General features: G+C 44.6%; 1 protein-coding gene across 1 annotated transcript in view; it reads left to right on the forward strand.

Annotated features, from left to right (window-relative positions):
* Positions 1–21,961, forward strand: part of L3MBTL2 (L3MBTL histone methyl-lysine binding protein 2) — a 1,942,600-nt gene that overhangs the window by 715,560 nt on the left and 1,205,079 nt on the right. Inside the window, exon 7 of the mRNA XM_044087125.1 lies at positions 408–639. Coding sequence (XP_043943060.1) covers positions 408–639 — 232 coding nt within the window. The remainder of the gene's footprint in view (positions 1–407; positions 640–21,961) is intronic.

Genomic DNA, 21,961 nt, shown 5'->3' on the forward strand with positions numbered 1-21,961 from the left:
TTTTCGTTCAGCATGTGCCAGCCCTTGAAATGTTAATCTGAAAGTATTCTCCATTAGCTCATTCAAGGCATCTTTCATTATATTAATAGAGTAGCCAAAAATATTTTCAGGGCCCATGCTGGTATTTCTGATTCCTTTCTGCAGAACAGCTTGTTAATGTCATTGCCAATGAGAAGGCAGTTAGCATCCATGATACTAAATACGTCATAATGTGGTTCAAAGGTCAGATTTACAGATTTTCTAGTAAAGTAAGTATTAAATGTTTATACTGATTTGTGAAAAATTTGCAGTTTACCATCTTTTAAGATGGGGCCAACTTCAAACCAATCTTTGGAAGCAGAATTTATGTATTGTTCTTCCTGTTAGATAACCCACTGTAACTCAGATTTGTATAAATGTCTTTTTAGATGGTAGAAAGCATGAAGTATCCCTTCCGTCAGGGAATGCGATTGGAGGTGGTAGACAAGTCGCATATTTCCAGGATGCGTCTTGCAGTTGTGGATACAGTTATTGGTGGGCGGGTGAGGCTTCTCTATGAAGATGGAGAGAATGATGAGGACTTCTGGTGTCACATGTGGAGCCCCCTCATCCATGCTGTTGGCTGGGCCAAAAGAGTGGGACACCCTATTAAAAAATCTGGTATGTTGTAGTAGTGCTTAGTGCTTTGAAACAAAAACAGTGTTATTGCTATATAAAGGACAAATTTTTCAGAGGCTCATGGGATATATGTGACCAAGTCGTGCTTTCTTCATTAAGTTCTCAAAAAGAAAATGTGCCTTCTGTTTCTTGCATTCACCCTGTAGTTTTTCACTTTAATTTGTAGCTTGAATTGCTATTCATCGTTTAGTGAAGTTTTAACACATTTTTTTTGTCTTCTAAGTTCTGATGATTGGTTTACACTTCAGCAAGTCTTATAATTGTCACAAAGTGAGTCACTTGTACCTGATCTGGTTCTGCTGGGCTTATCTGATAGTTGAGAATAAGTAGACTAATATTCCACATATCTGGTTTGTTTACAGTGACTTTATACTCCCTGCGAGTACCATTTCAAAAGCAGAAATTTACCCCTTAGTCTGACTACTTATTTTCTCTGTACGTTAAGCTTGTTTTGTTTTTTCATGAGAAGCTATTTTTGGCTAAAATATTTAACCTAAATGTCATGCTTTGCTACACAGATGCACACTAGGGCATGTGCCCTTGCTGTGAAACATTTCACCTTGGTTGGTGTCCTGGTGGGAGCACTAGTGAATATGCTAATCTAAAATTAGAAGTTCAAACAATTTTGTTTTTCTGAGCTACTTCACCTTACCCCTTCTTGAATGGCAGCTGCAACTTTCTTTGACCATGTTTCTGCCCCTCTGTAGTGACCATCAACCACTGCTCCTTGCACCTGCTCCATTGCAGCTCACTAATTTACCGGAGAGACAAAAGTCCTTTGAAAGTGGAGCAGTCACCATGCTGTGACAAAGCTGTGATCTTGTATGGTACTTAACCTCACAATGTATGCCCAATGATGATCCCAGAGTTTGAAATGTAGTGTGGGTCAGTGAGAGCATGTCACTTCCTCAGATGACACTTTTATTCAGACCAGCCCTGGCCCCTTGAAACTAGCACTGTTTTGGGGTCTCTGGTCTCCACCAGAGTTTCGGCCACAGAAATGTTTGCTCCAGGTATACATTTCCACATGGATGAGCCAGCAAAGCCTTTCCCCCAGCATCAGCTGCTTGTCAGACTGGTCACTTGAGTTGCAGTCCGTTTTCTCCCTTCCCTCCAATGGAGCAGGTGACACTGCCAATTTTACAAGACTTGCTTTGACATCAGTGTGTGTTATCCTTGGGAGATGTGGTTTCTTTCAGCCATAGGAATCTAGTCATGACTAGACGAAGTAGAATGCTGCTCAGGACATTAGGTAATTGTTGGGGAGATGTAATTCTGGAGCAAGCATCTGTTCCTTTTACATCCAAGAACTTAGCCTATACTTCATGTAGGTGTAGGAAGATGGTGAACTCTAAAAGTTCACCTTTTAACTGCCGAAAGGGTTAGAGCCTCAGAGTGTCGCTGGCTGGAGGAACAGATGTCACAACCACCTTATTCTCTGCTTGTATGATAGGTGTTCTATTTGAAATGTTCATAAAGGAAATGTCCTAAAAAGACAATACCTATTTATTTTAGTAGCTCTATTACATACAGTGATGTTGAATCTTATTGTCCAGTCTCAGTTATATATGCTGAAAGCCTTTTTGTGGTTTAACTAACATTTAAACATGTTGGATATATCTTGGGAATAGCATTTCTTAATTGCGTGAAAAAATGCTGTGTTGTAAATAGTTGGATAAGTTCAGTAATAGATTAGGGCATGTGTTGAATTTTTTTTCCTGGGTATATAATTGACCATACTAGTAGCATACCTTTTTAACTTGGTACTTTATAGCTATTCAGACCATACAGGTTCTGTCTGCATAATATTACAAATTGGCTGGATATAAAGGATCTAAATAAGCTATGAAGGCGAGTAAAAATTGATGTACATTAAATTCAGATGGTAGGTTAACTTTATTCTCTAGGTACACTTGTGGATGTATGAGAACTTCTTAGAACCATTGCATTTATGGAAGGAAGCTGGTGTTAAACTGTTATTGGTAAACATTTCTGCTGAAAAAACAGCCATATGGAAGTAAAGCTCTTCTACAGTGATTTACTTGTATAACTCTTCCTTCATCAAAAGATTTGCACATTAAATACAGTTAGGAAAGAGGCAGTTCACTGCATCTCTTGCAGTCTGCAGGCAAAAACTCAACAACTGCATTCTGATGTCATGCCCTAGTGGGCATTAGCATGGTAGACCCTAAAAGCTTCTTGCATCATGAAGTATAGAATTTCTCACTTACTTACACTGCAATTGTATACTTCTGTTTGTTGTGTGTACACAGTCCTTTAATTATTACAAAAATTAATTCTAATAGAATGGGGACCTCTTAACATTTAGGCAGTAAGTAATTAATCTCAATCTAGGCTGACCTTGAAAATGGTCCAAAGTGATGTGTATTTTGTGGTTGGCAAATTGTTAAAATAAATAAGCTTTGCCACTTAGACCTGAAACTATTGCACATCTACTTGTTATAGCTTTGTTTAATATTTGTTAGGTTATCCACTGAGTCAGCTTGCATTATAAGCTGTAGGACTGTCAACTCACAATTATTGTACACAGTTGGAGTTTTGTTTACTGTATGATTTTGTTTTCTGTTGTAGTCCTCAAAATAAGCAGTGCCAAATCATGTCACTGAATTACACGAAGTACTGATGCTAATGATGACCGATGCATTCACATTAATAGTGTTTAGCAGTAAGTGGAAGTCACAAGGTTACTGTTTCTACTCAGGACATCAGCTAAAACCTCCGTTATAAAGAAAGTTGTAACACATACCATAGTCATTTTTATAGAGTGAACGGTGGTCTGTCTTTTTTTTCTTTAAATTAATTTAATAATGGTAAAACAAATGGTCCAGGCATTAGCAGGTGTCAGCCAGTAGAAAGATTTATTTTTTAAAAATTCATCACAAGCGCTTTCACCCTGACAACAATACAGGGCTTTTTCAAGTGCAAGCATAAAATCTAATCTGTAAATACTCCCATTCATAAAAAGGCGCCAAAAAAATTAGACACACACTAAAAACATAACAAATATTACACAACAACCCACAGGTAGATGTAATCAAAAGCACATTTTACAATCATCCCTATACATTAAGTAACATGTTATAAATTTATTACAAATGTTTAATCATACATTGTTTTAAATTAATAAGCATAACAAGCTTTTCACAACATAAACCACAAAAGGTGTATGAAAATTTGATATGTTGCAATTTTTCACTTTTCTTTTTTAAGAAGGGCTTAGTGGAAATATGGTTGTTTAGCCCTGGGGATTGGGATGCATTCAGTTTCAACTGCCAAAAGGTTTCCCTGCAGCCTAACCAATTCTCCCAGTCTCCCCCTCTGGGGTCCACACATACCTGTTCCAAAATCCCAAAAAGAAACCCTACATGACTGGGTTCCGTATGCAGGTGCCTATATAGTGCACTATTCAAACTTTTCTTTTTAATGTTGTAAGTGTGCTCATAGATCCGCTTTTTTAATGCCCTTTCAGACTTTCCAGCATAAAATGCCGGGCAGCCTTTACATAAGGCTAAATATACTATACCCCTAGTCATACAACTACCTTTTCTGAATTGTATTCTACTTTTTGCGTAATTGTCCAAAGTGACATTTGCCACCCCTATAATATACTTACAATAACCACATCTACCACATCATCTGGTACCTTGGTCCACACTCTGGTCACTACTCCTTTCAAAAATGTTTTTTAAGTTGACCCCTGTCTTGTAAACAAAGTTAGGGTTCTCTCCTACCGTACACACAATGTCATGATTAAATCTTAACATTTTCCAGTTCTCAATAACATTTAATATCTCTCAATGCTCCACTATGTTGCAAAACCAACGCCCTCTTAAAATTTTGTTCTCTACTAGTCCCATCAACTGTTACTGCCCTCGAGTTATCACCTAGCAAGGGCAAAACTTTTACACCCCATCCTTCCAAAATCTCACTCGCAACCTCCTTGATTAAATTATCTGGTTATCTCCTGGAGATAAATAATTCCGAGATATATTTAATCTCAGAAATTAAGTCACTCCTTTCAGATGTCATTCTGGCCGCTCTGACCATCTGACCCTTAATACTTTTTTTCTTCTTTTGTTAGTCCTCTGGTACTCTGGTACTTTCGCAGCCCGTGATGCCCGCTTAAGTTGATTTGCAGGCCATTACCAAGACTCTTTTGGAGTCCAGTTTGCCACAGAACTCTTCAAAGGATCCTGCTATCGTGTCTACCTTGGATGGATCCAGAGCTACTGAGCAGGCACCGGCTTCCAAGGAAGTCCTGAATCTCGACACAAACAGTGACTACCGTTCTTTCTAAAACAACCGAGTTCCTTAGACCCAGGGTTCGAACCACACCCAAGAAACGGACTGCACACACTCGGGCCCCTGCTACTTTGCTTCAGTTTCAAATGCTTAAAATGGTAGAAGACCTTATCATGCTGATCAGGGGAAGCCAAGCTATCCTCTCAAAAAGGAAGAGATCTGTCCACAGTAGTTTTGTCTGAACAAGAGTCAAATGAATCTGATGCATCTGCCTATGAAGACATGCAACCCCTCTCCACTTATGAGGATTCTGATGCAGAAGACTCCATTCCTTCACCCTCTCCCCCAGAGGAGTTTTCCTTTGGGGAAACCCTGCATACTTTAAGGAAGCATTTCCAATGGGAGAGTCAGGACTACCCTCCATCAAAAAAGAGACTCTGGGAATTCCTAGACCTTCCACAACACGGACCCTTGGCCATCCCCCCAGTCCTGGATGTGGTGGATGATGTTTTCCTTGAATCCAGCTTGACTCCTGACGCCCTACCTCCTGCTTCCAGAAAACCAGACGGGTACTATAGAGTCCCTGTCTCACACAAGTATCTTTTTAAAAATCCTACAGCTGACCCAGAGGTCATTTCTCAAGGGCCTAAAGGGATTAAAGCAGCCTTTGCTAAGAATCCCACCCCCTCAGACAGGGATTCACAAGCATTGGACAGATTGGGTAAAAAAGTATACACCTCCGCTACTCTTGCTATTAGGGCACTAATTTGTCAGTTCCATATGCTTAAATATCAGCAATGTACTTTGGAAGTCCTTAAACAAAAAAATGTCTGCCTTTCCTGCTTGGGCAGAATCTAAAGATTTACAAGACTGAATGCATTCTGCAAGTCAAGTAACTAAACACACATTGCACTGTGGTTTTGATGCTCTAGAAGCTTCTTGCAGGGCAGCAGTCACTGGATCTGTCATTAGAAGACATGCATGGCTTAAGGAATAACCCCTACCAGACCATGTCATGGCACAAAGATAACTTATTTGGCACTAACTCTTCTGCCAACACACAGACCACAGCTACAACCCAACTGAAACGATTTATTGGTTTAGTGCTTTCTTCCCCTGATAGGGACATCCTCAGAACAACTTATAATAATTACCCAGCCCTTAAGTACACTTAAACCCGATAATTTACATAATTGCACTAGTCTACTAAAAACCATCATTACAAAAAATTAACATACAGTTAAATATACACATAAATGAATACAAGTACATAAACTTTAATATAAAATTCCTTTAGTAAAATCTTAAAAACATTTACACATATGCTAACCTATTAAATGCTTTAACTTTAAAATGCATGCTATATTAGTAGCTTCATTAATTCCTGGGTACTGAGTTGCATCTAATCGCCATTTCAACTCACAAATATCCAAGTGCAAATCCACAAATCTGAAGTTGTTAATCTTCTTCCTATTCATCACTTATGGGTCCGGTTCCGAGCCCTCGTAACTGAGTCGGCCTTATTACCAAGCTTGCGTGCACCAAAAACTCTCGAGCTAAGCTACTACCCACAATGCCCTTTGCTTCGCAGCCATATAGCAGCGTTTCACCAAGCTCTCCAACTAAGTGTTTTTTTCAGATATAATTACTAGTTTTGAAAAAGTTTTTCTCTTTTTATAATCTGATCTTGATTTCTATATTGCTTCAGCTGCACCCACAGGTATTTCTCTCTTACCATTGTTGGTAATTTCTTGGTATTTCTAATTTTCTACCCTTGTGGTATCTTGTTACCATTGTTTGCATTTCCTTTCTCTCTCTCTCCTCACTCTTTCCCTTTTGTGCGAGTGTGTGTGTGTGTTCTGGGATGTCTGAAAAGAAGGGAACTATGGGGTTTAAACTCTGCTGCTCTTGCAGTGGTAAACTACTGAATAGTAACCTCCATGAAGTTTGTGTGTACTGTTTGGGAGTTCCACATTTGTCGGTGAAACCCCCATGTGATATTTGTGCTAGTTTTAGTCAGCGAACGCTGAATGAGCATCGTAACAAACTGATTTTAAAGGGATTGCTTGCTTCGCCTTTTTCGGAGGCTATTTCTGTGACAGAGGTCTCATCCATCCTCGATCAGACCCCTCTTCACCTGCCGGTGACAGAGGTAAAAGTCACAAACACAAGGCCCACAAGTCCACATCTTAACACTGTTCTGTCTCCTCGGTGCCGACTACTACATCGGCTCTGAGCTCGGTTCCAGCAAAGTTTACCGAGGTCACCTCGTCGGCGCCTACCCCGGCACCAATGACTATGGCACCATCGCCCGTTTCTGCTCTATCGGTTCCGACAATTACCTCGGAACCGTTCTTGTCATCCACCCCTATAGTAACTTTGGCTGCGCACCCGTTCATGGCTCCAACCATACCATTATTACCAGTTGCAAAATTGGAATAGTCAATGCTGTTCTGTGACGCACCACGTACCCGATACTCATCTACTGTGGACCTGTTTGCCGGACAAGCCTGCAGTCCCTTTTTGGACCAGCCTGATTCCCCCCTCAGGGATATTGGTGAGATCCACCAGGAGCCTTTCCGAATTGGATATGGTGCGCCTTTTTGACCAGCTGCTGACCACCAGGTGCATTCAAATCCGCCTACACCCTATCCTTCTCCAGGCTTTGGGTCTATTTCTCCAGCAACCCCTACTTACTCTCCTCCCTTGGATCCAAGGCTCATTTATCCAACTTTTATTAGAGGAATTCCTTCCTTGGCACTGACAACGACTTTGTCTGAGGCCCTGAGATCCCTTTGGGTATCTGTTCCATCAGACCCCACCCTTTCTCAATCTCATGCTTGTGGGGGGTGGAACCCCCGGTTCTGGTGTCTGTTGTGATAGTTTTTGTTGGCCCTGACTTCGGATCAAAGGGTGACTACTGCTCCGAGTTTGCTTGAGGCTCTGTCCCCGGGGGTGGACCGTCTGGAGCAGGGTGTGACCCCGGTTCCGATTTTGTCTTCAGTTCTGGTCTCCTATTCCTCTTCAGGTGGGCCTGCTTTCCGGATGATGGAGAGGGCGCTTTCTGCTAGCAATCCTTCTCGGTTGGTTATTCCCCCAGTTCCTTCTGAGCCGCAGCTGTCAAAGGCCATCCCCCCAGGACTCCGAGAGCACAAGGCCTAGGAGACCCCTGCCCAGGGCATTTCCCTTTGAGTCTTCTTCAGATGCTCCCACCGAAGAACCCCCCTCAGAAATGGGTGTGTAAGAGGAAACACATGGACTCCCCAGAGGAGTCCCTCACGGAAGATATGGACTATGATGATGGGGAAGGGTACCCACGGTCACCCGCTGACTGTCTCCTTCGGAGACATCATGGAAATTTTGAAACAGAGGGGTGACTAAGTCCTCCAACCCTTCCTCGGAGGAATCCGTATTCCTTCAGGCCTTTCGCTCTCGGCCCTCTACTTCATGGGTGACCCCCGCCGATGAGTTGGTTAAACTCATCGTGCAACGGGCTTGGAAGAACCCCGACTCCATTGAGGCCATCCCCAGGAGATCAGACAGAGTACTCTCCCCTCCAGGGGGTCAACCCCATTGGTCCAGAGGTTTGCCAGTTTAAACTATGATGGTGGCGGCTGCCATGAAAAAGGACCTTGCAGAAGAGAGTCCTGCTCTTCACCCACCCAGCAGGGATTCCCGGGCAGTGGAAAGGTTAGGAAAGTGAGTCTTTGCATCAGTGACCTTTGCAGTTAAGTCTCTGAACTTTCTGGCACATTTTACGAGGCTCCAGAGAGATCTTATCTCTGAACTCTCCGGAACTCTCGCGGGTCAAGTATCGGATAGAGCATGAGATAAAGTTGCTTCCCAACTTGCCACCCTAGAATCTATAACTAATTCATTCATGAGGTTGCTGTCACATGCAACTGAAGGAGCAGCTAGAGCTGCGGGTACAGGCATAGTCATGAGACGTTATGCCTGGATGAGCATTTGTGACCTCGTGGATTCCTTCAAGTCTTCCTTTCTAAATGGCCCCTATCAAGCCATCTGCTGTGTTCAGCGCTAAGGTCAAGGATACATTAGCCTGGTGCGAGCAAGATGGAAAGACTTTGTCTGCCATTGGCCTACGCTTTTCCAAACCTCAACATTCCTTTTCCAGGAATCAGAGGAGCGGAAAGATGTGGCAGAAGAAGTCTCAAGGATCCTTTCTGAGATGCATGTGGTGAGGACTCCTCCAGAGGCAGAGGGGGTTCCGATAATGGAAGACGTCCCTTTCGGGGCAGAGGGGGTCCCCGGAACCAGGGCTCCAGAGATTCCTTCTCAGGTAGACCATATCAGCACTCTTGAGGCGCTGCCCAATTGCTTTCCAATGGAAGCATTTGGGGCGCGTTTTTCTCTGCACCAAGCTGCCTGGCTCTCCATTACGAATGATCAGTGGGTGCAGAGAATCATTACCAAAAGCTACCATATGCCACTAATATCTTATCCAAGACCTCCGAAATCCCTTCCTGATGTTCCACCCAGTCGGAAGGAGGAGGCAGCTTTCGAAATATGAAAGCTATGTCAAAAACGAGTGATCCAACAGGTCCCCCCAGATCAGTGTGGATCAGGGTTCTACTCAAGATTCTTTTTGGTGCCAAAGAAAACAGGACTGGAGGCCCATTCTGGATCTCGGCCAACTAAACAAATCGGTAGTTCAGAGCAAGTTCTGCATGGTCACGATTCAGTCCATCCTCCCCTTTCTGCGGGAGGGTGTGTGGATGTGCTCATTAGATCTCTGGGATGCGTATTACCATATCAAGATGGACAAGCACTCCAGGAGCCTCCTTCGCTTCTGGTTGGGAGCCAATCACTACCAGTTCAGAGTTCTGCCTTTCGGTCTCTCGACTGAGTGTTCACGAAATGTCTTGCAGTGATAATGGCTCATCTGAGACTTAAGGGATTCCAGGTGTTGCCTTACCTAGACTATTGGCTCCTCTCCGCCCTCACCCAAGCGTCTTCTGGTCAGGGCCCTCCGCTACACACTGGCTGTAGTGGCGTCATTAGGCATCACAATACATTGGGAGAAATTAAACCTTCAACCATCAAACAACTGGAATTCATAGGGGCAATATTCAGCACCTAGTCAAGCCTAATCTCACTTCCTCTCCACAGGCTTCAGAGACTAAGGGCACAAGTTCAGGTGATACTTTGTCGAAGCAAGGTGTCTGCAAGGGAAATTCTTCAAGCCTTGGGATTTATGGCTGCAGCCATCCCCATAGTTCCCTTAGCCAGACTACACTTGAGATTACTACAGTGGCTCCTTTAGGCCCAGTGGATACCCAGTCTTCACCCCCCTGAGCTCAAACATTCTCATCACCAACATTTGCAAACAAGATCTCGTTTGGTGGATGAGTACAGCTGAAAACCTTTGGTGTCGTCCCTTCCAGGTTCCACAGCCCAGCGCCACGGTGACCACGGATGCTTTCCTGATGGGATGGGGGGGCCACTTTCAGGGAAAGACAGTCCAAGGCACATGGTCCGATGTAGAGGTCAATTTGCATATCAGTGTCCTGGAGTTAAGAGCGGTGCTGTTGGCATTGCAAGCTTTTCATCCGGTCTTTCCATCCAGAATGATTGCTGTCCAGTCTGACAACATGTCCATGGTCTGGTACATAAACAGGGAGGGACCAAATCTTACCTCCTTTGTCACAAAGTCATGAGAATCTGGCAGTGGGCGATAGCTTCCAACTGCTTTCTGATCACAACGCATATCCCGGGGAGCTCCAACATGATTGCGGGCAGACTGAGCAGATGCATTCTTCATCCTCACGAGTGGTCTTTCAACCTGAGTATGACGGCGGAAATTTTCAGCCGTTGGGGCCAGCCATGCTGCGACCTTTTTGCCTCCCTTTCAAACACAAAATGCAGCAGCTACCTTGCCCTCTTTCCCCCTCTCAGGGAGTCACAGAGAGACGCTCTAATCCACGATTGGCCCATGGGTCTCCTTTATGCTTACCCTCTGATTTCCCCTTGTTCTACAGAAAGCTATTTGATTGAGAAGCAAAGTGATCCTCATTGCTCCATTCTGGCCTCGTCAAGTGTGGTTTCCCTTCCTTCAACCTAATCTGCTACAACCTCCTTGGATCCTAGACACTCGACAGGACCTCATATCTTGCCCACAAGGTCCGACTCCCCCGAATCTGTCCACCCTCAAGCTGAAAACTTGGATGTTCTTCATTCCACATTGCTGCAGCCCTAACAATTGGGTAGTCCGCTGTCCCAGTCGGCCCGAATACCAAAGTATATGGCTGACGCCGGTCAAGGCGCATTAGTCTGACGTCAGGACGTCAGGGTACTAATGCGCATGACCGACGTCATATCCTCAGTCTTTTTTGCCGCATGGTCCGATGCAGAAGCAGTTTTGCGAGTGCAGGTTGGCGTTCTGAAATTTTCTGAAGTCGGAGTTTCAGACCGAATCAAAGTTGGCTAAGTACCCCGTTGGGGAATATTTTGTTTTTTTTTTCTTGCCTCAGTATTTAACCGGATGTCAGAAAAAGTGAATAACTGTATTTCTTGTGGGAAACAGATACCTCATAGGGATTACCATACCTTGTGTATACCTTGTTTAGGGCCTGAGCACGACGTTGTTGGATGCCGCTCTTGTGCTAGATTTAACAAACGCACCATTAAGAGAAGGTTAGACTGTGCCAGGTTAGTTTTTGGGAAGCGTTGTAATTATAAAATGCCGTTGGATGCTCCGACGCCCGCTTCGTCCAAAAAGCGCAAGGACAAAGCAGCAAAGCCTAGAGTGGAAGAACCGGCAGTCCCGGACGTCGGTTCTTTAGAGGGCTCAGTGGAGCCGGAGGTTCTGCCAGGAATTTCTTTGGAGTCTCCGGGAGAGACTTTACTGTTACAGGATGTGTCCTCTCAGGAAGTAGGCCAGGCTGAAGGGGCTTCTCAGGTGGCTGTGCTTCCCTCTCTCCCTAAGGTGGTTAGAGCCTCCCCTTCTGTTTCCAAGGCTTCTTTGAGGGGCAGGCCAGGTTTAACTTCAGTGGGGGTTTCTCCTAGCTCTTCTGGATCTTTGCCTAAGAAACATATGCTTAAAATGGCAGAGGATTTGATTACTATGATTAGAGGTTCTATGCCCCCTCCTGATAAGAGGCCTAGGGTGGAACCTGAGTTTGAGAGTTTTGAGCAGTGTTCGGAGGCTTCTGAGTCTTCGGCTGAAGACTTGCAGGAGTTTCCTCCTTATTCTGATTCTGATGTGGATGATTCTACTCCTTCAGCATCTCCTCCTGAGGATTTTTCATTTTCAGAGACTCTGCATTCCATGAGGGAGCATTTTAAATGGGAAGGTCAAGATTTCTCTGATTCCAGGAAGAGGCTTAGGGAATTTTTGTTTTTACCCCAGCATAGGCCTTTAGCTATACCTCCTGTTCTGAATGTGGTGGAAGATGTTTTTGCAGAGGCTTCCCTGAACCCTGATTCTTTGCCTCCTGCCCCAGTTAAACCGGATAGGTACTATAGGGTGCCTGAAGCTCATAAGTATCTGTTTAAGAGTCCTAGGGCAGACCCGGAAACTGTCTCTCAGGGGCCTAAAGGTGTTAAGGCTTCTGTTGTTAAAAATCCTGTTCCTCCTGATAAAGAGGCAAGGGCTTTGGATAGATGGGGAAAGAAAGTGTATACTTCTTCCACTTTAGCCATGAGGCGTTGAATTGCCAGTTTCACATGTTAAAATATCAAAATTATCTCCTTTCACAATTGAAGTCTAAGGTGGATGCTCTGGCAGAAGGTATTGAGTGTAAAGAGTTGCAGGATTTAGTTCATGTGTCTGAACAGGTGGGTAAGCATTCCTTGCAATGTGGTTTTGATGCTGTGCAGGCCTCCTCGAGGGTGGCTGCCACTGGTTCTGTTCTTCGTAGGCACGCCTGGTTGAGGGATCAGAATTTAGCTGAGCATGTTAAGACAAGGATTTTGGATGCTCCTTTACAGTCTGATGTGTTGTTTGGTTCGCCTGTGGAAGCAGTTTTAAAGAAAATGGAGGACAAGGCTAAGTCTATGCAAACTGTTAAAGATTTTTTGCAGGTGCAGCCTCCGAAGTTTAGTAGAAATTGGCCTGCTAAGGGATGGGCATATCCTGCTTATGATTCCCAGTCTAGGGGTAGGTCTAGACGTGGTAGGGGCAGAGCTCAAGGTTCTTTTAGGCCTAGAACAGGGAGTTCACCTGCTCAAACTTCTGGTGAAGGCAGGGGTCAATCCTTTCGTAAACAGACCCAATGACCTACCTTTTCAGCTGCCAGTGCATTCTCGTCTGGCAGCACCTTTGGGAGGAAGGCTGGCTCTTTTCAAAGAAAATTGGGATTTAATTACCCAAGACAGATGGGTTTTGGATATCATTCACCACGGTTACAGGTTTTATTTCCATACCTTGCCTCCTTTCAAAGGCATGCCAGACATTCCTCCTCTACAAAGGAAAGAGGCTCACAAGCAAATTTCTCTGTTACTCCAAATAGGGGCCATTCAGCCAGTTCCTGTGCCAGAAAGGGGCCTAGGATTTTATTCTCGCCTGTTCCTAGTACCAAAGAAGGGGAACACGTGGAGACCAATTTTGGATTTGTCTATCCTCAACACTTATCTGGACATTCCCAAGTTCAAAATGTTGACGTTACAACAGCTTTTACCTCTGCTGGGCAAAGATCACTGGATGGTAACTTTAGATCTCAAGGAGGCTTACCTTCATGTGCCTATCAGACTAAGTTGCAGGAAGTATCTGCGTTTTCGAGCTGGAAATTCTCATTATCAGTTCTCTGCATTGCCCTTTGGCTTATCTACTGCCCAGAGTATTCACAAAGGTTCTGGCTCCAGTGATAGCTTACTTCAGGCTAAAAGGAATTCAAATCTATCCTTACTTGGACGACTGCCTGATTCTGGCTCAAGAAAAGGAAGACCTTTTACAGCATTTGGAATATGTGATAGCAGTGCTAAGATGCCTAGGGTATTCTGTGAGCGAAATAATGTGCAGTCTAGTACCCACACAAGACATGTGCTTTCTGGGTGTGAGACTGAATACAGCAGCCCAGATGGCCTTTTAACCCCGGACAAACAAAAGAATCTTTCCATTTACTTCCATCAACTAAGTCTTCAGTCCGGGCTGACTGCAAGGACAGTCCTTCAAGCCTTAGGGTTCATGGCATCTTGTATTCTGGTGCTTCCCAATGCCAAACTGCATATGAGGAAGCTACAATGGTATCTCAAAAATGTATGGACACAGCACTGCCAGGATTTGGACACTGTCATTCGAATAATACCTTGCATTCAACAGGAATTTTTGTGGTGGGCTCAGGAATGTCACCTAAACAAGGGACTCTCTGTGACCCGGCCAGAGGCGAGTCAGATTCTAACGACAGATGCCTCAGACATTGCTTGGGGAGCTCATCTAAATGGAAAGTGGATACAAGACAAGTGGCCTGCCAGACTACAGCATCTACATATCAACATGAAGGAGATGTTAGCAGTCCAGTTTGCATTAATGGCTTTCAAGGAGTTACTTCTTCCAGGGCAGGTGTTGATTCTAACAGACAACACAACTGTCATGTGGTACATCAACAAACAAGGGGGCACACATTCTTACCCGTTGTGCAGGCAAGCAATGATTTTATGGGAGACTGCGCTCAGCTTGCAACTAACTCTTCAGGCAAGGTTTCTGCCGGGAGCACAGAACTCCTTAGCAGATGTGTTAAGCAGACAAATCATGGATCCCCACGAGTGGAAACTGGATCTTCATGTATTTCAGACATTGACAGTGTCCTTGGGAACTCCAGACATAGATCTGTTCGCTTCTCCACTAAACCACCAGCTGCCAAAGTTTTGCACAAAGAGGTTTCATCACACAGCTTGGAAAGTGGATGCTCTTTCTTTCAGTTGGAAAAATCTTCATGTGTATGCCTTTCCACCTCTGCCTCTTCTCCCAAAGGTGCTCCTAAAGGTCAGACAAGACAAGCCAAGGATGATTTTAATAGCTCCAGATTGGCCTCTGCAACACTGGTACCCATTACTGAGGAGTCTGGTAAGGAAGCCTCCATGGCCTTTACCCTTGATTCCACACCTGTTGTCTCAGAGGGACGGTCACCTGCTCAATGTCAAGCTTCACTCTCTTCATCTAACAGCCTGGCATATTCTGTTCTGAAACACAGCAGGTCTCAACTTCCTCAACAAGTTTTAAATGTGATTATGGAAGCCAGAAGACCTAGTACTAGGAAAGTGTACGCAGAAAAATGGAAGAGATTTTTCTTTGGTGTGCAGCGAAGAATTTGGAGATTTCTGAGCCTAATTTGAGTGTGGCTCTTCAATATCTTACTGAGTTATTGGACAAAGGTTTGTCTTTCTCTTCCATTAAGATTCATGCTGCAGCAATTTCAGCTCACTATGACTGTGACCCACCATTGTTTTCGCATCCTTTGTTCAAGCAATTTCTTAGAGGGGCAAAGAATACAAGACCCCCACGTAGAGCTCCTACTCCTGCTTGGGATCTCAACTTTGTGTTGGAGAAACTTACTCTACAACCTTTTGAGCCTGCGGCTACTGCTGAATTGAAATACTTGTCATGGAAGACTGCTTTTTTGTTGGCCATTACTTCTGCAAGAAGGGTTTCTGAATTACAGGCCCTTATGGCGGTTGAGCCTTTTTTGATTTTCCATAAGGATAGAGTATCATTACGTACTAATCCTTCCTTTATGCCCAAGGTGGTTTCTAGTATAGCTTTAAACCAAACTATTCATTTGCCTACTTTTTATGCAGATCCCCAAAATAAGGGGGAAAAGATTTTGCACACTTTAGATGTACACAGGCAGTTGCGTTATTATTTAAGCATGACTAAGGATTTTAGGCAGTCTCAGCAGTTTGTTTCTTTTGCTTTGAGTTCACAGGGCAAGCCTGTGTCAAAACAAACTATTTCTAAGTGGATTGGGTTTTGCATTGCATTTTGTTATTCCCATCATGGCAAGGAGATTCCAGCTGGGATTAGGCCTCATTCCACTAGGGCTACTGCCACTTCAACAGCATTTCTAAGGGGGGTGGCAACTAAGGATATTTTGGAGGCAGCTACTTGGAGTTCAGTGCATACTTTCTCTAAGCATTACCACCTTCCTCTCTACTCTAAATCTAGGGCTGGTTTTGCCACAGCTATTTTGCAAGGCATGTTGACAGCTCCTGCTTCCTTATGATTTGCCAGCCTCCCTTACCTCTGCTTTGGGATTCTACCCAATTGTTAGGACTGCAGCAATGTGGAATGAAGAACATAGTACAGTTTTGTACCTACCATAAATGTAGATGTTAGAGGATCCACATTGCTGCAGTCCAATTCCTCCTCCTTCCCTCTGTGTTTAGGGGTGGTTGTGTGGGTGAGGTTATACTCTTGTAATTTTGTATATATTGTACATATTTTTGGTGCAGGAGTGTTTGGTGTTTTTGGTTTTGACCTTGTCTTTTTAGGGTCTTCTGACATCTGGGGCAAGAAAAGACTGAGGATATGACGTCGGTCATGCGCATTAGTACCCTGACGTCCTGACGTCAGACTAATGCGCCTTGACCGGCGTCAGCCATATACTTTGGTATTCGGGCCGACTGGGACAGCGGACTACCCAGTTGTTAGGACTGCAGCAATGTGGATCCTCGAACATCTACATTTATGGTAGGTACAAAACTGTACTTTTCTTCACTTCTGTTAGTTGCCAGGCAGGAAACCCTCTCTTCACTTGTCCATGATATTATCTTGGCCTCTCATAAATCATCCATCAGGAAACTTTACAGGGATAAATGGAAAAGATTCTCTATTTGGTCACGTAATCAGAAGCTAGACCTGTTCTCAGCCCCTGAGCTGTTCGACAAAGGGGCCTCTGCTTCCACCATTCAAGTCCATCTATCAGCTGTTTCCAACTTCCATAACAGGTCTGAAGGAGTGTCACTTATCTCCTCTTGCCTTTGCAAGACCTTCCTCAAGGGTATTTTTCACAGCAGGCCTCCCATCAGACAGCCGGTAGAGGCATGGAATCGGTCCTGGGTTCTGCAGGCTCTTTCTCTGCCCCTGTTTGAGCTGGCTGCGACATGTGATCTAAAATTCTTGTCATGGAAATCCTTAATCTTGGTGGCTATAACTTCAGCAAGAAGAGTTTCTGAATTATAAGCATTATATATCAAGAGCCCTTATCTGATCTTTCATAAGGGCAGAGTATCATGTCGTACTAACCCATCCTTTCTCCCCAAAGTGGTTTCTGATTTTTCGATTAACCAGTCCATTGAACTCCCTGTGTTTTTCCCAAATTACTCTAACAAGGGAGAATACTGTCTTCATTCCCTGGATATTCATAGACAATTACGATTCTGTCTGGACAGAACTAAATCCTTTCGCAAGTCAGACCAGCTTTTCATTTCCTTTGCAGGCCCTAGAATGTGAGTTGCAGTATCAAAAGTTACTTTGTCTAAATGGCTCAGGGATTGCACTGCCTTCACATATTCACTTACGGAGGGATCGAAGCCTGGCCAAATCAAAGCTCACTCAACTAGGGCTATTGCAGCATTTGTTGCCTTACACTCTAGGGCCTCCATGGATGACATTTGTGCAGCTGCCATTTGGGCTAAGCCCCACACCTTTATCAAGTATTACAAATTGGATCTGATCTCCAGGGGAAGAGCGGCCTTTGGCTCAATGGATGTCCTTCAAGGATGCATCTGCAGTCCTTACAAATGGGTTGTCCTGTCATCAGGCAGCCCTTCGGTCGGCCTGATTCCAAAGTCTGGGTCTGGCTTCGGCTGGTGTCGCACTTCACCCGACGTCATTGTGGCAGTTCTTCGGGTATAAAGGCATCAGCCGACACCATTTTCCTCAGTCTTTCTTGCCGCGTGGCGCCCGAAGCAGAAGCTGTTCGCAAGTGCCAGTCGGTCAGATCCAGAGATTACTACTACCGAATACTACTTCGAAGACTTCTATAAAGCTAAGTACCCCGTTGGGGACTCTTTCTTGCCTCAGCCGATGTCAGAGAAAGTTAATAACTGTTTATCTTGTGGGAAACAAATACCTCATAAAGACTTCCACTCCTATTGCATACATTGTTTAGGCCCAGACCACGACGTAGCAGCTTGTCTAGCCTGTGCTTCTTTTAACCGACGGACGCTTAGACGTCGCTCGGACTTTGCTGAACAGATTTTCGGCTCCGATTTTTCCTACATTATGCCGTCGGATCCTCCGACTACGCAAATAACCAAAAAGTGCAAAGAAAAGGACTGACACTCGCGGTCCGCGGTTTCGGCTGAAACCGCGGTTAAGCAAACCACGAGTGTCTCGGTTTCGGCCGAAACCGAGCAAGCGGTTCTTTCTTCAGCCGATAACTTGCCTTCTGCCGAGGCCTCTTCTATCCTGGTAGAAACGGCTTCTGAAATCCAACCTTCTGTTGCGATTTCACAGGATTTATCAGACACCATTCCCCTAGATATTTCTACCCCTGCACGTGGAGCTGCTAGGCCTCCTCCAGCTATGTCTATTAAGGCCTTTGCCAGGGCTAAAGCAGCCAAAGCTTCAAAACCTGTGCCTGCCAAGCCCCCCTCTCACAGGCCCAGCACCAGCTCCCATATGCTTTCTTTGGCAGAGGATCTCATCTCTTTAATTCGTGGATCCCAGCCTCATCCAGACAGGGCCTCTCTCCCTCCTCCAGAAAAGAGGACTAGAGCAGAGCCCCCTGAGCCAGTAGCCACAGATGATTCCTCTGATGATTCAGAACATACAGACCCTCCTGAGGCTTCTTATTCTCCTTACGAAGACTCTGATGCTGAGGAGTCCATCCCTTCAGCCTCTCCTCCTGAGGAATTTTCCTTTGGGGAAACCTTGCATGCTATGAGGGAACAATTTCAGTGGCAGGGCCAAGATTTCTCAGACTCTAGAAAAAGGCTTAGGACCTTTCTACACTTGCCACAGCATAGGCCTTTAGCTATTCCCCCAGTTCTATCTGTTGATGATGATGCATTTAATGATGCTTGCACTACTCCTGATACTTTACCTCCGGCTCCTGCTAAGCCCGATAGGTACTACAGGGTCCCGGACACTCATCACCACTTATATAAGGCCCCTTTTTGCAGATCCAGAGACTATCTCCCAGGGCCCTAAAGCTGTAGCAGCTACTTCTTCTAAAAAAAACCCTCCCCTCTGAAAGGGAATCCAGGTCCTTAGAGATGGGGTAAAAAAGTTTACACCTCTGCTACTTTGTCAGCTAGAGCTTTGAACTGCCAATTTCATATGATTCAATATCAAGAGTTTATGCTTGACCAGTTGACTAAAAAGCTGTCCTCTGAAGAATCTTTAGATAGAAAGTATGTTCAAGAAATGTTACATAACATACAGCAGGTTAGTAACCATTCTTTAAAATGTGGCTATGATGCACTGGAGGCTTCCTTTAGATCAGCCATGACTGGCACAGTTATCAGGAGGCATGCATGGTTGAAAGAGCAGGCATTACCAGACCATGTCAAATCTAAGCTTTTGGATGCACCTATGGACAAGGTCAATTTATTTGGTGCCCCCGCACAGCAGGTACTAAAAATGATGGAAGAGAAAGCAAAATCTGTGCAAACAGTAAAAGATTTCTTACAAGTTCAACCTCCAAGGTTTAGCAGGAATTGGCCCTCCAAGAATTGGTCCTTTCCGGACTCCTCTAAGGCACAAAGAGGCAGGAATAGGCGCTCTAGAGGCAGAAACCAATCCGGGGGTGCCTACAGGGGTCGCCAGTGGCAGGGTAACAACCATCGAGGCATGGATACAGCCACCACCACTATAACAACTCAATCACAGTGACTTGGCGGTGGCACCGCCTACCAGGGAACAACTAGAAGCACCCTTAGGCGGAAAGCTAACATTATTTTCAAGAAACTGGCACTGCATTACAAGAGAAAAATGGATTTTGCAGACTATAGACAAAGGTTACAGGTTCCATTTCCATACACTACCAGGAAAGAGAGGAATGCCAAACCTACCACCTTCTCAAAGGGCAGAAGCTCTAAAACAAATATCTCAATTATTAAGAATGCGAGCTGTGGAAAAGGTACCATTTATGGAGCAAGGGAAGGGATTTTACTCCAGGCTCTTCCTGGTACCAAGAAAAGAAAACAAATGGAGGCCTATTCTAGACCTGTCCGCTTTAAACACATTCCTCATTGTTCCAAAATTCAAAATGCTGACCCTACAGCAGCTTCTTCCCATGCTGGGCAAGGAGTCTTGGCTGGTAACTCTAGATCTCAAGGAGGCATACCTGCACGTCCCCATAAGACCAATTTGCAGAAGATACCTCAGATTTCTTGCAGGATCAGAGCATTATCAATTCTCAGCATTGCCCTTTGGCTTATCTACTGCGCCCAGAGTGTTCACGAAATGCCTGGCATCAGTAATCGCTCATTGCAGACTTCAGGGAATTCAAATCTATCCCTACCTGGACGACTGCCTGATACAAGCGGACAACAAAAACAAATTAACAGAAGACTTACAAAGAGTCATCTACCTGCTACAAGCTCTGGGATATACAGTCAATACAAAAAAGTCAAGGCTGATTCCATCCCAAATAATAACCTTTCTGGGTGCAGAACTGGACACATCAAAACAAATGGCATTTCTAACTGCAGAAAAGAAAGAGCAACTTCCTCTCTATTTCTTGGCATTAACAAAGCAGAGCCATCTAACTGCAGGAAAAGTGCTACAAGCTCTAGGCTTCATGGCATCCTACATAATACTGGTCCCTCATGCCAGGCTTCATATGAGAAAGCTACAGTGGTACCTAAAGAATTTGTGGTCTCAGCACAAGCACAGCCTGGAAACCAAAATTCCAATGATCCCATGCCTGAAGCAAGAGTTCTTATGGTGGGCTCAGGCCTGTCAATCAAACACAGGACTGCCCTTCTGCAAAAGTCAACCAAGACAAACTATCACGACAGATGCCTCAGACCTCGGTTGGGGGGCACACATGATGGACAAGTGCATTCAAGGCCTATGGACTCAAGACCAGCTGCATCTGCACATAAATCTAAAAGAAATTATGGCAGTAAAATTGGCAATCCAGGCATTCAGACCTCTTCTCCAAGAAGGACAGTTGTTAAGGACAGACAACACCACAGTTATGTGGTACATTAACAAACAGGGAGGCACACACTCATACCCCCTATGCCGGCTGGCACTGGACCTATGGGATGTGGCTCTGAGCTACAACATTCAGTTACAGGCAATTTATGTACCAGGGAAGGAGAACATTCTAGCAGACATATTAAGCAGAACTACAACAGATGCCCACGAATGGATGCTGCATCCGGACATTTTCAAAACCATCACAAGAGAATGGGGATTACCACAAATAGACTTGTTTGCATCCCCATGCAATCACCAGTTGAAGAAATTCTGCACAAGGACTTACCACCTACTTGCTTGGAAGGAGGACTCCCTATCCTTCAGTTGGAAAAGCCTGACAGCATACGCATTCCCACCACTTCCTTTGATGCACAAGGTGCTTCTCAAGATCAAAGAGGAACGTCCGAGGATCATTCTGATAGCCCCAGACTGGCCAAGACAACATTGGTATCCACTGCTGAGGAGCATGTCACGGGAACAAATATGGAAACTGCCCCTGATCCCATTACTGCTGACACAGAACAACTACAACATTCTGCATCCAAACCTAAAAACTCTGCAGCTAACTGCCTGGAACATTACATAACAGCAATTAACCCAAATTTATCCCAAAGGGTTAAAGATATAATCCTGGAGGCTCGTAGACCTTCAACAAGAAAGAATTATGCAGCAAAATGGAAAAGATATCTCATCTGGAGTACTGCAAAGGGGCAAGATGTGACACTGGCGAACATAGCCAACATCCTGGAGTACCTGGTGGAGCTCTTCCATACAGGCCTGTCCTATTCCTCCATCAAGATACATGCATCAGCTATTTCAGCACAATACAGCTTGGATCCTCCTGTCTTCTCGCATCCTCTGCTCAGACAGTTTCTGAGGGGAATTAAAAATGTAAAACCTCCCAGGAAACCTCCATTGCCAGCATGG

This window comes from Protopterus annectens, chromosome 1.part1 (genome assembly GCF_019279795.1).
Source record: "Protopterus annectens isolate FY-2018-M chromosome 1.part1, PAN1.0, whole genome shotgun sequence".
Lineage (NCBI taxonomy): Eukaryota > Metazoa > Chordata > Ceratodontiformes > Protopteridae > Protopterus > Protopterus annectens.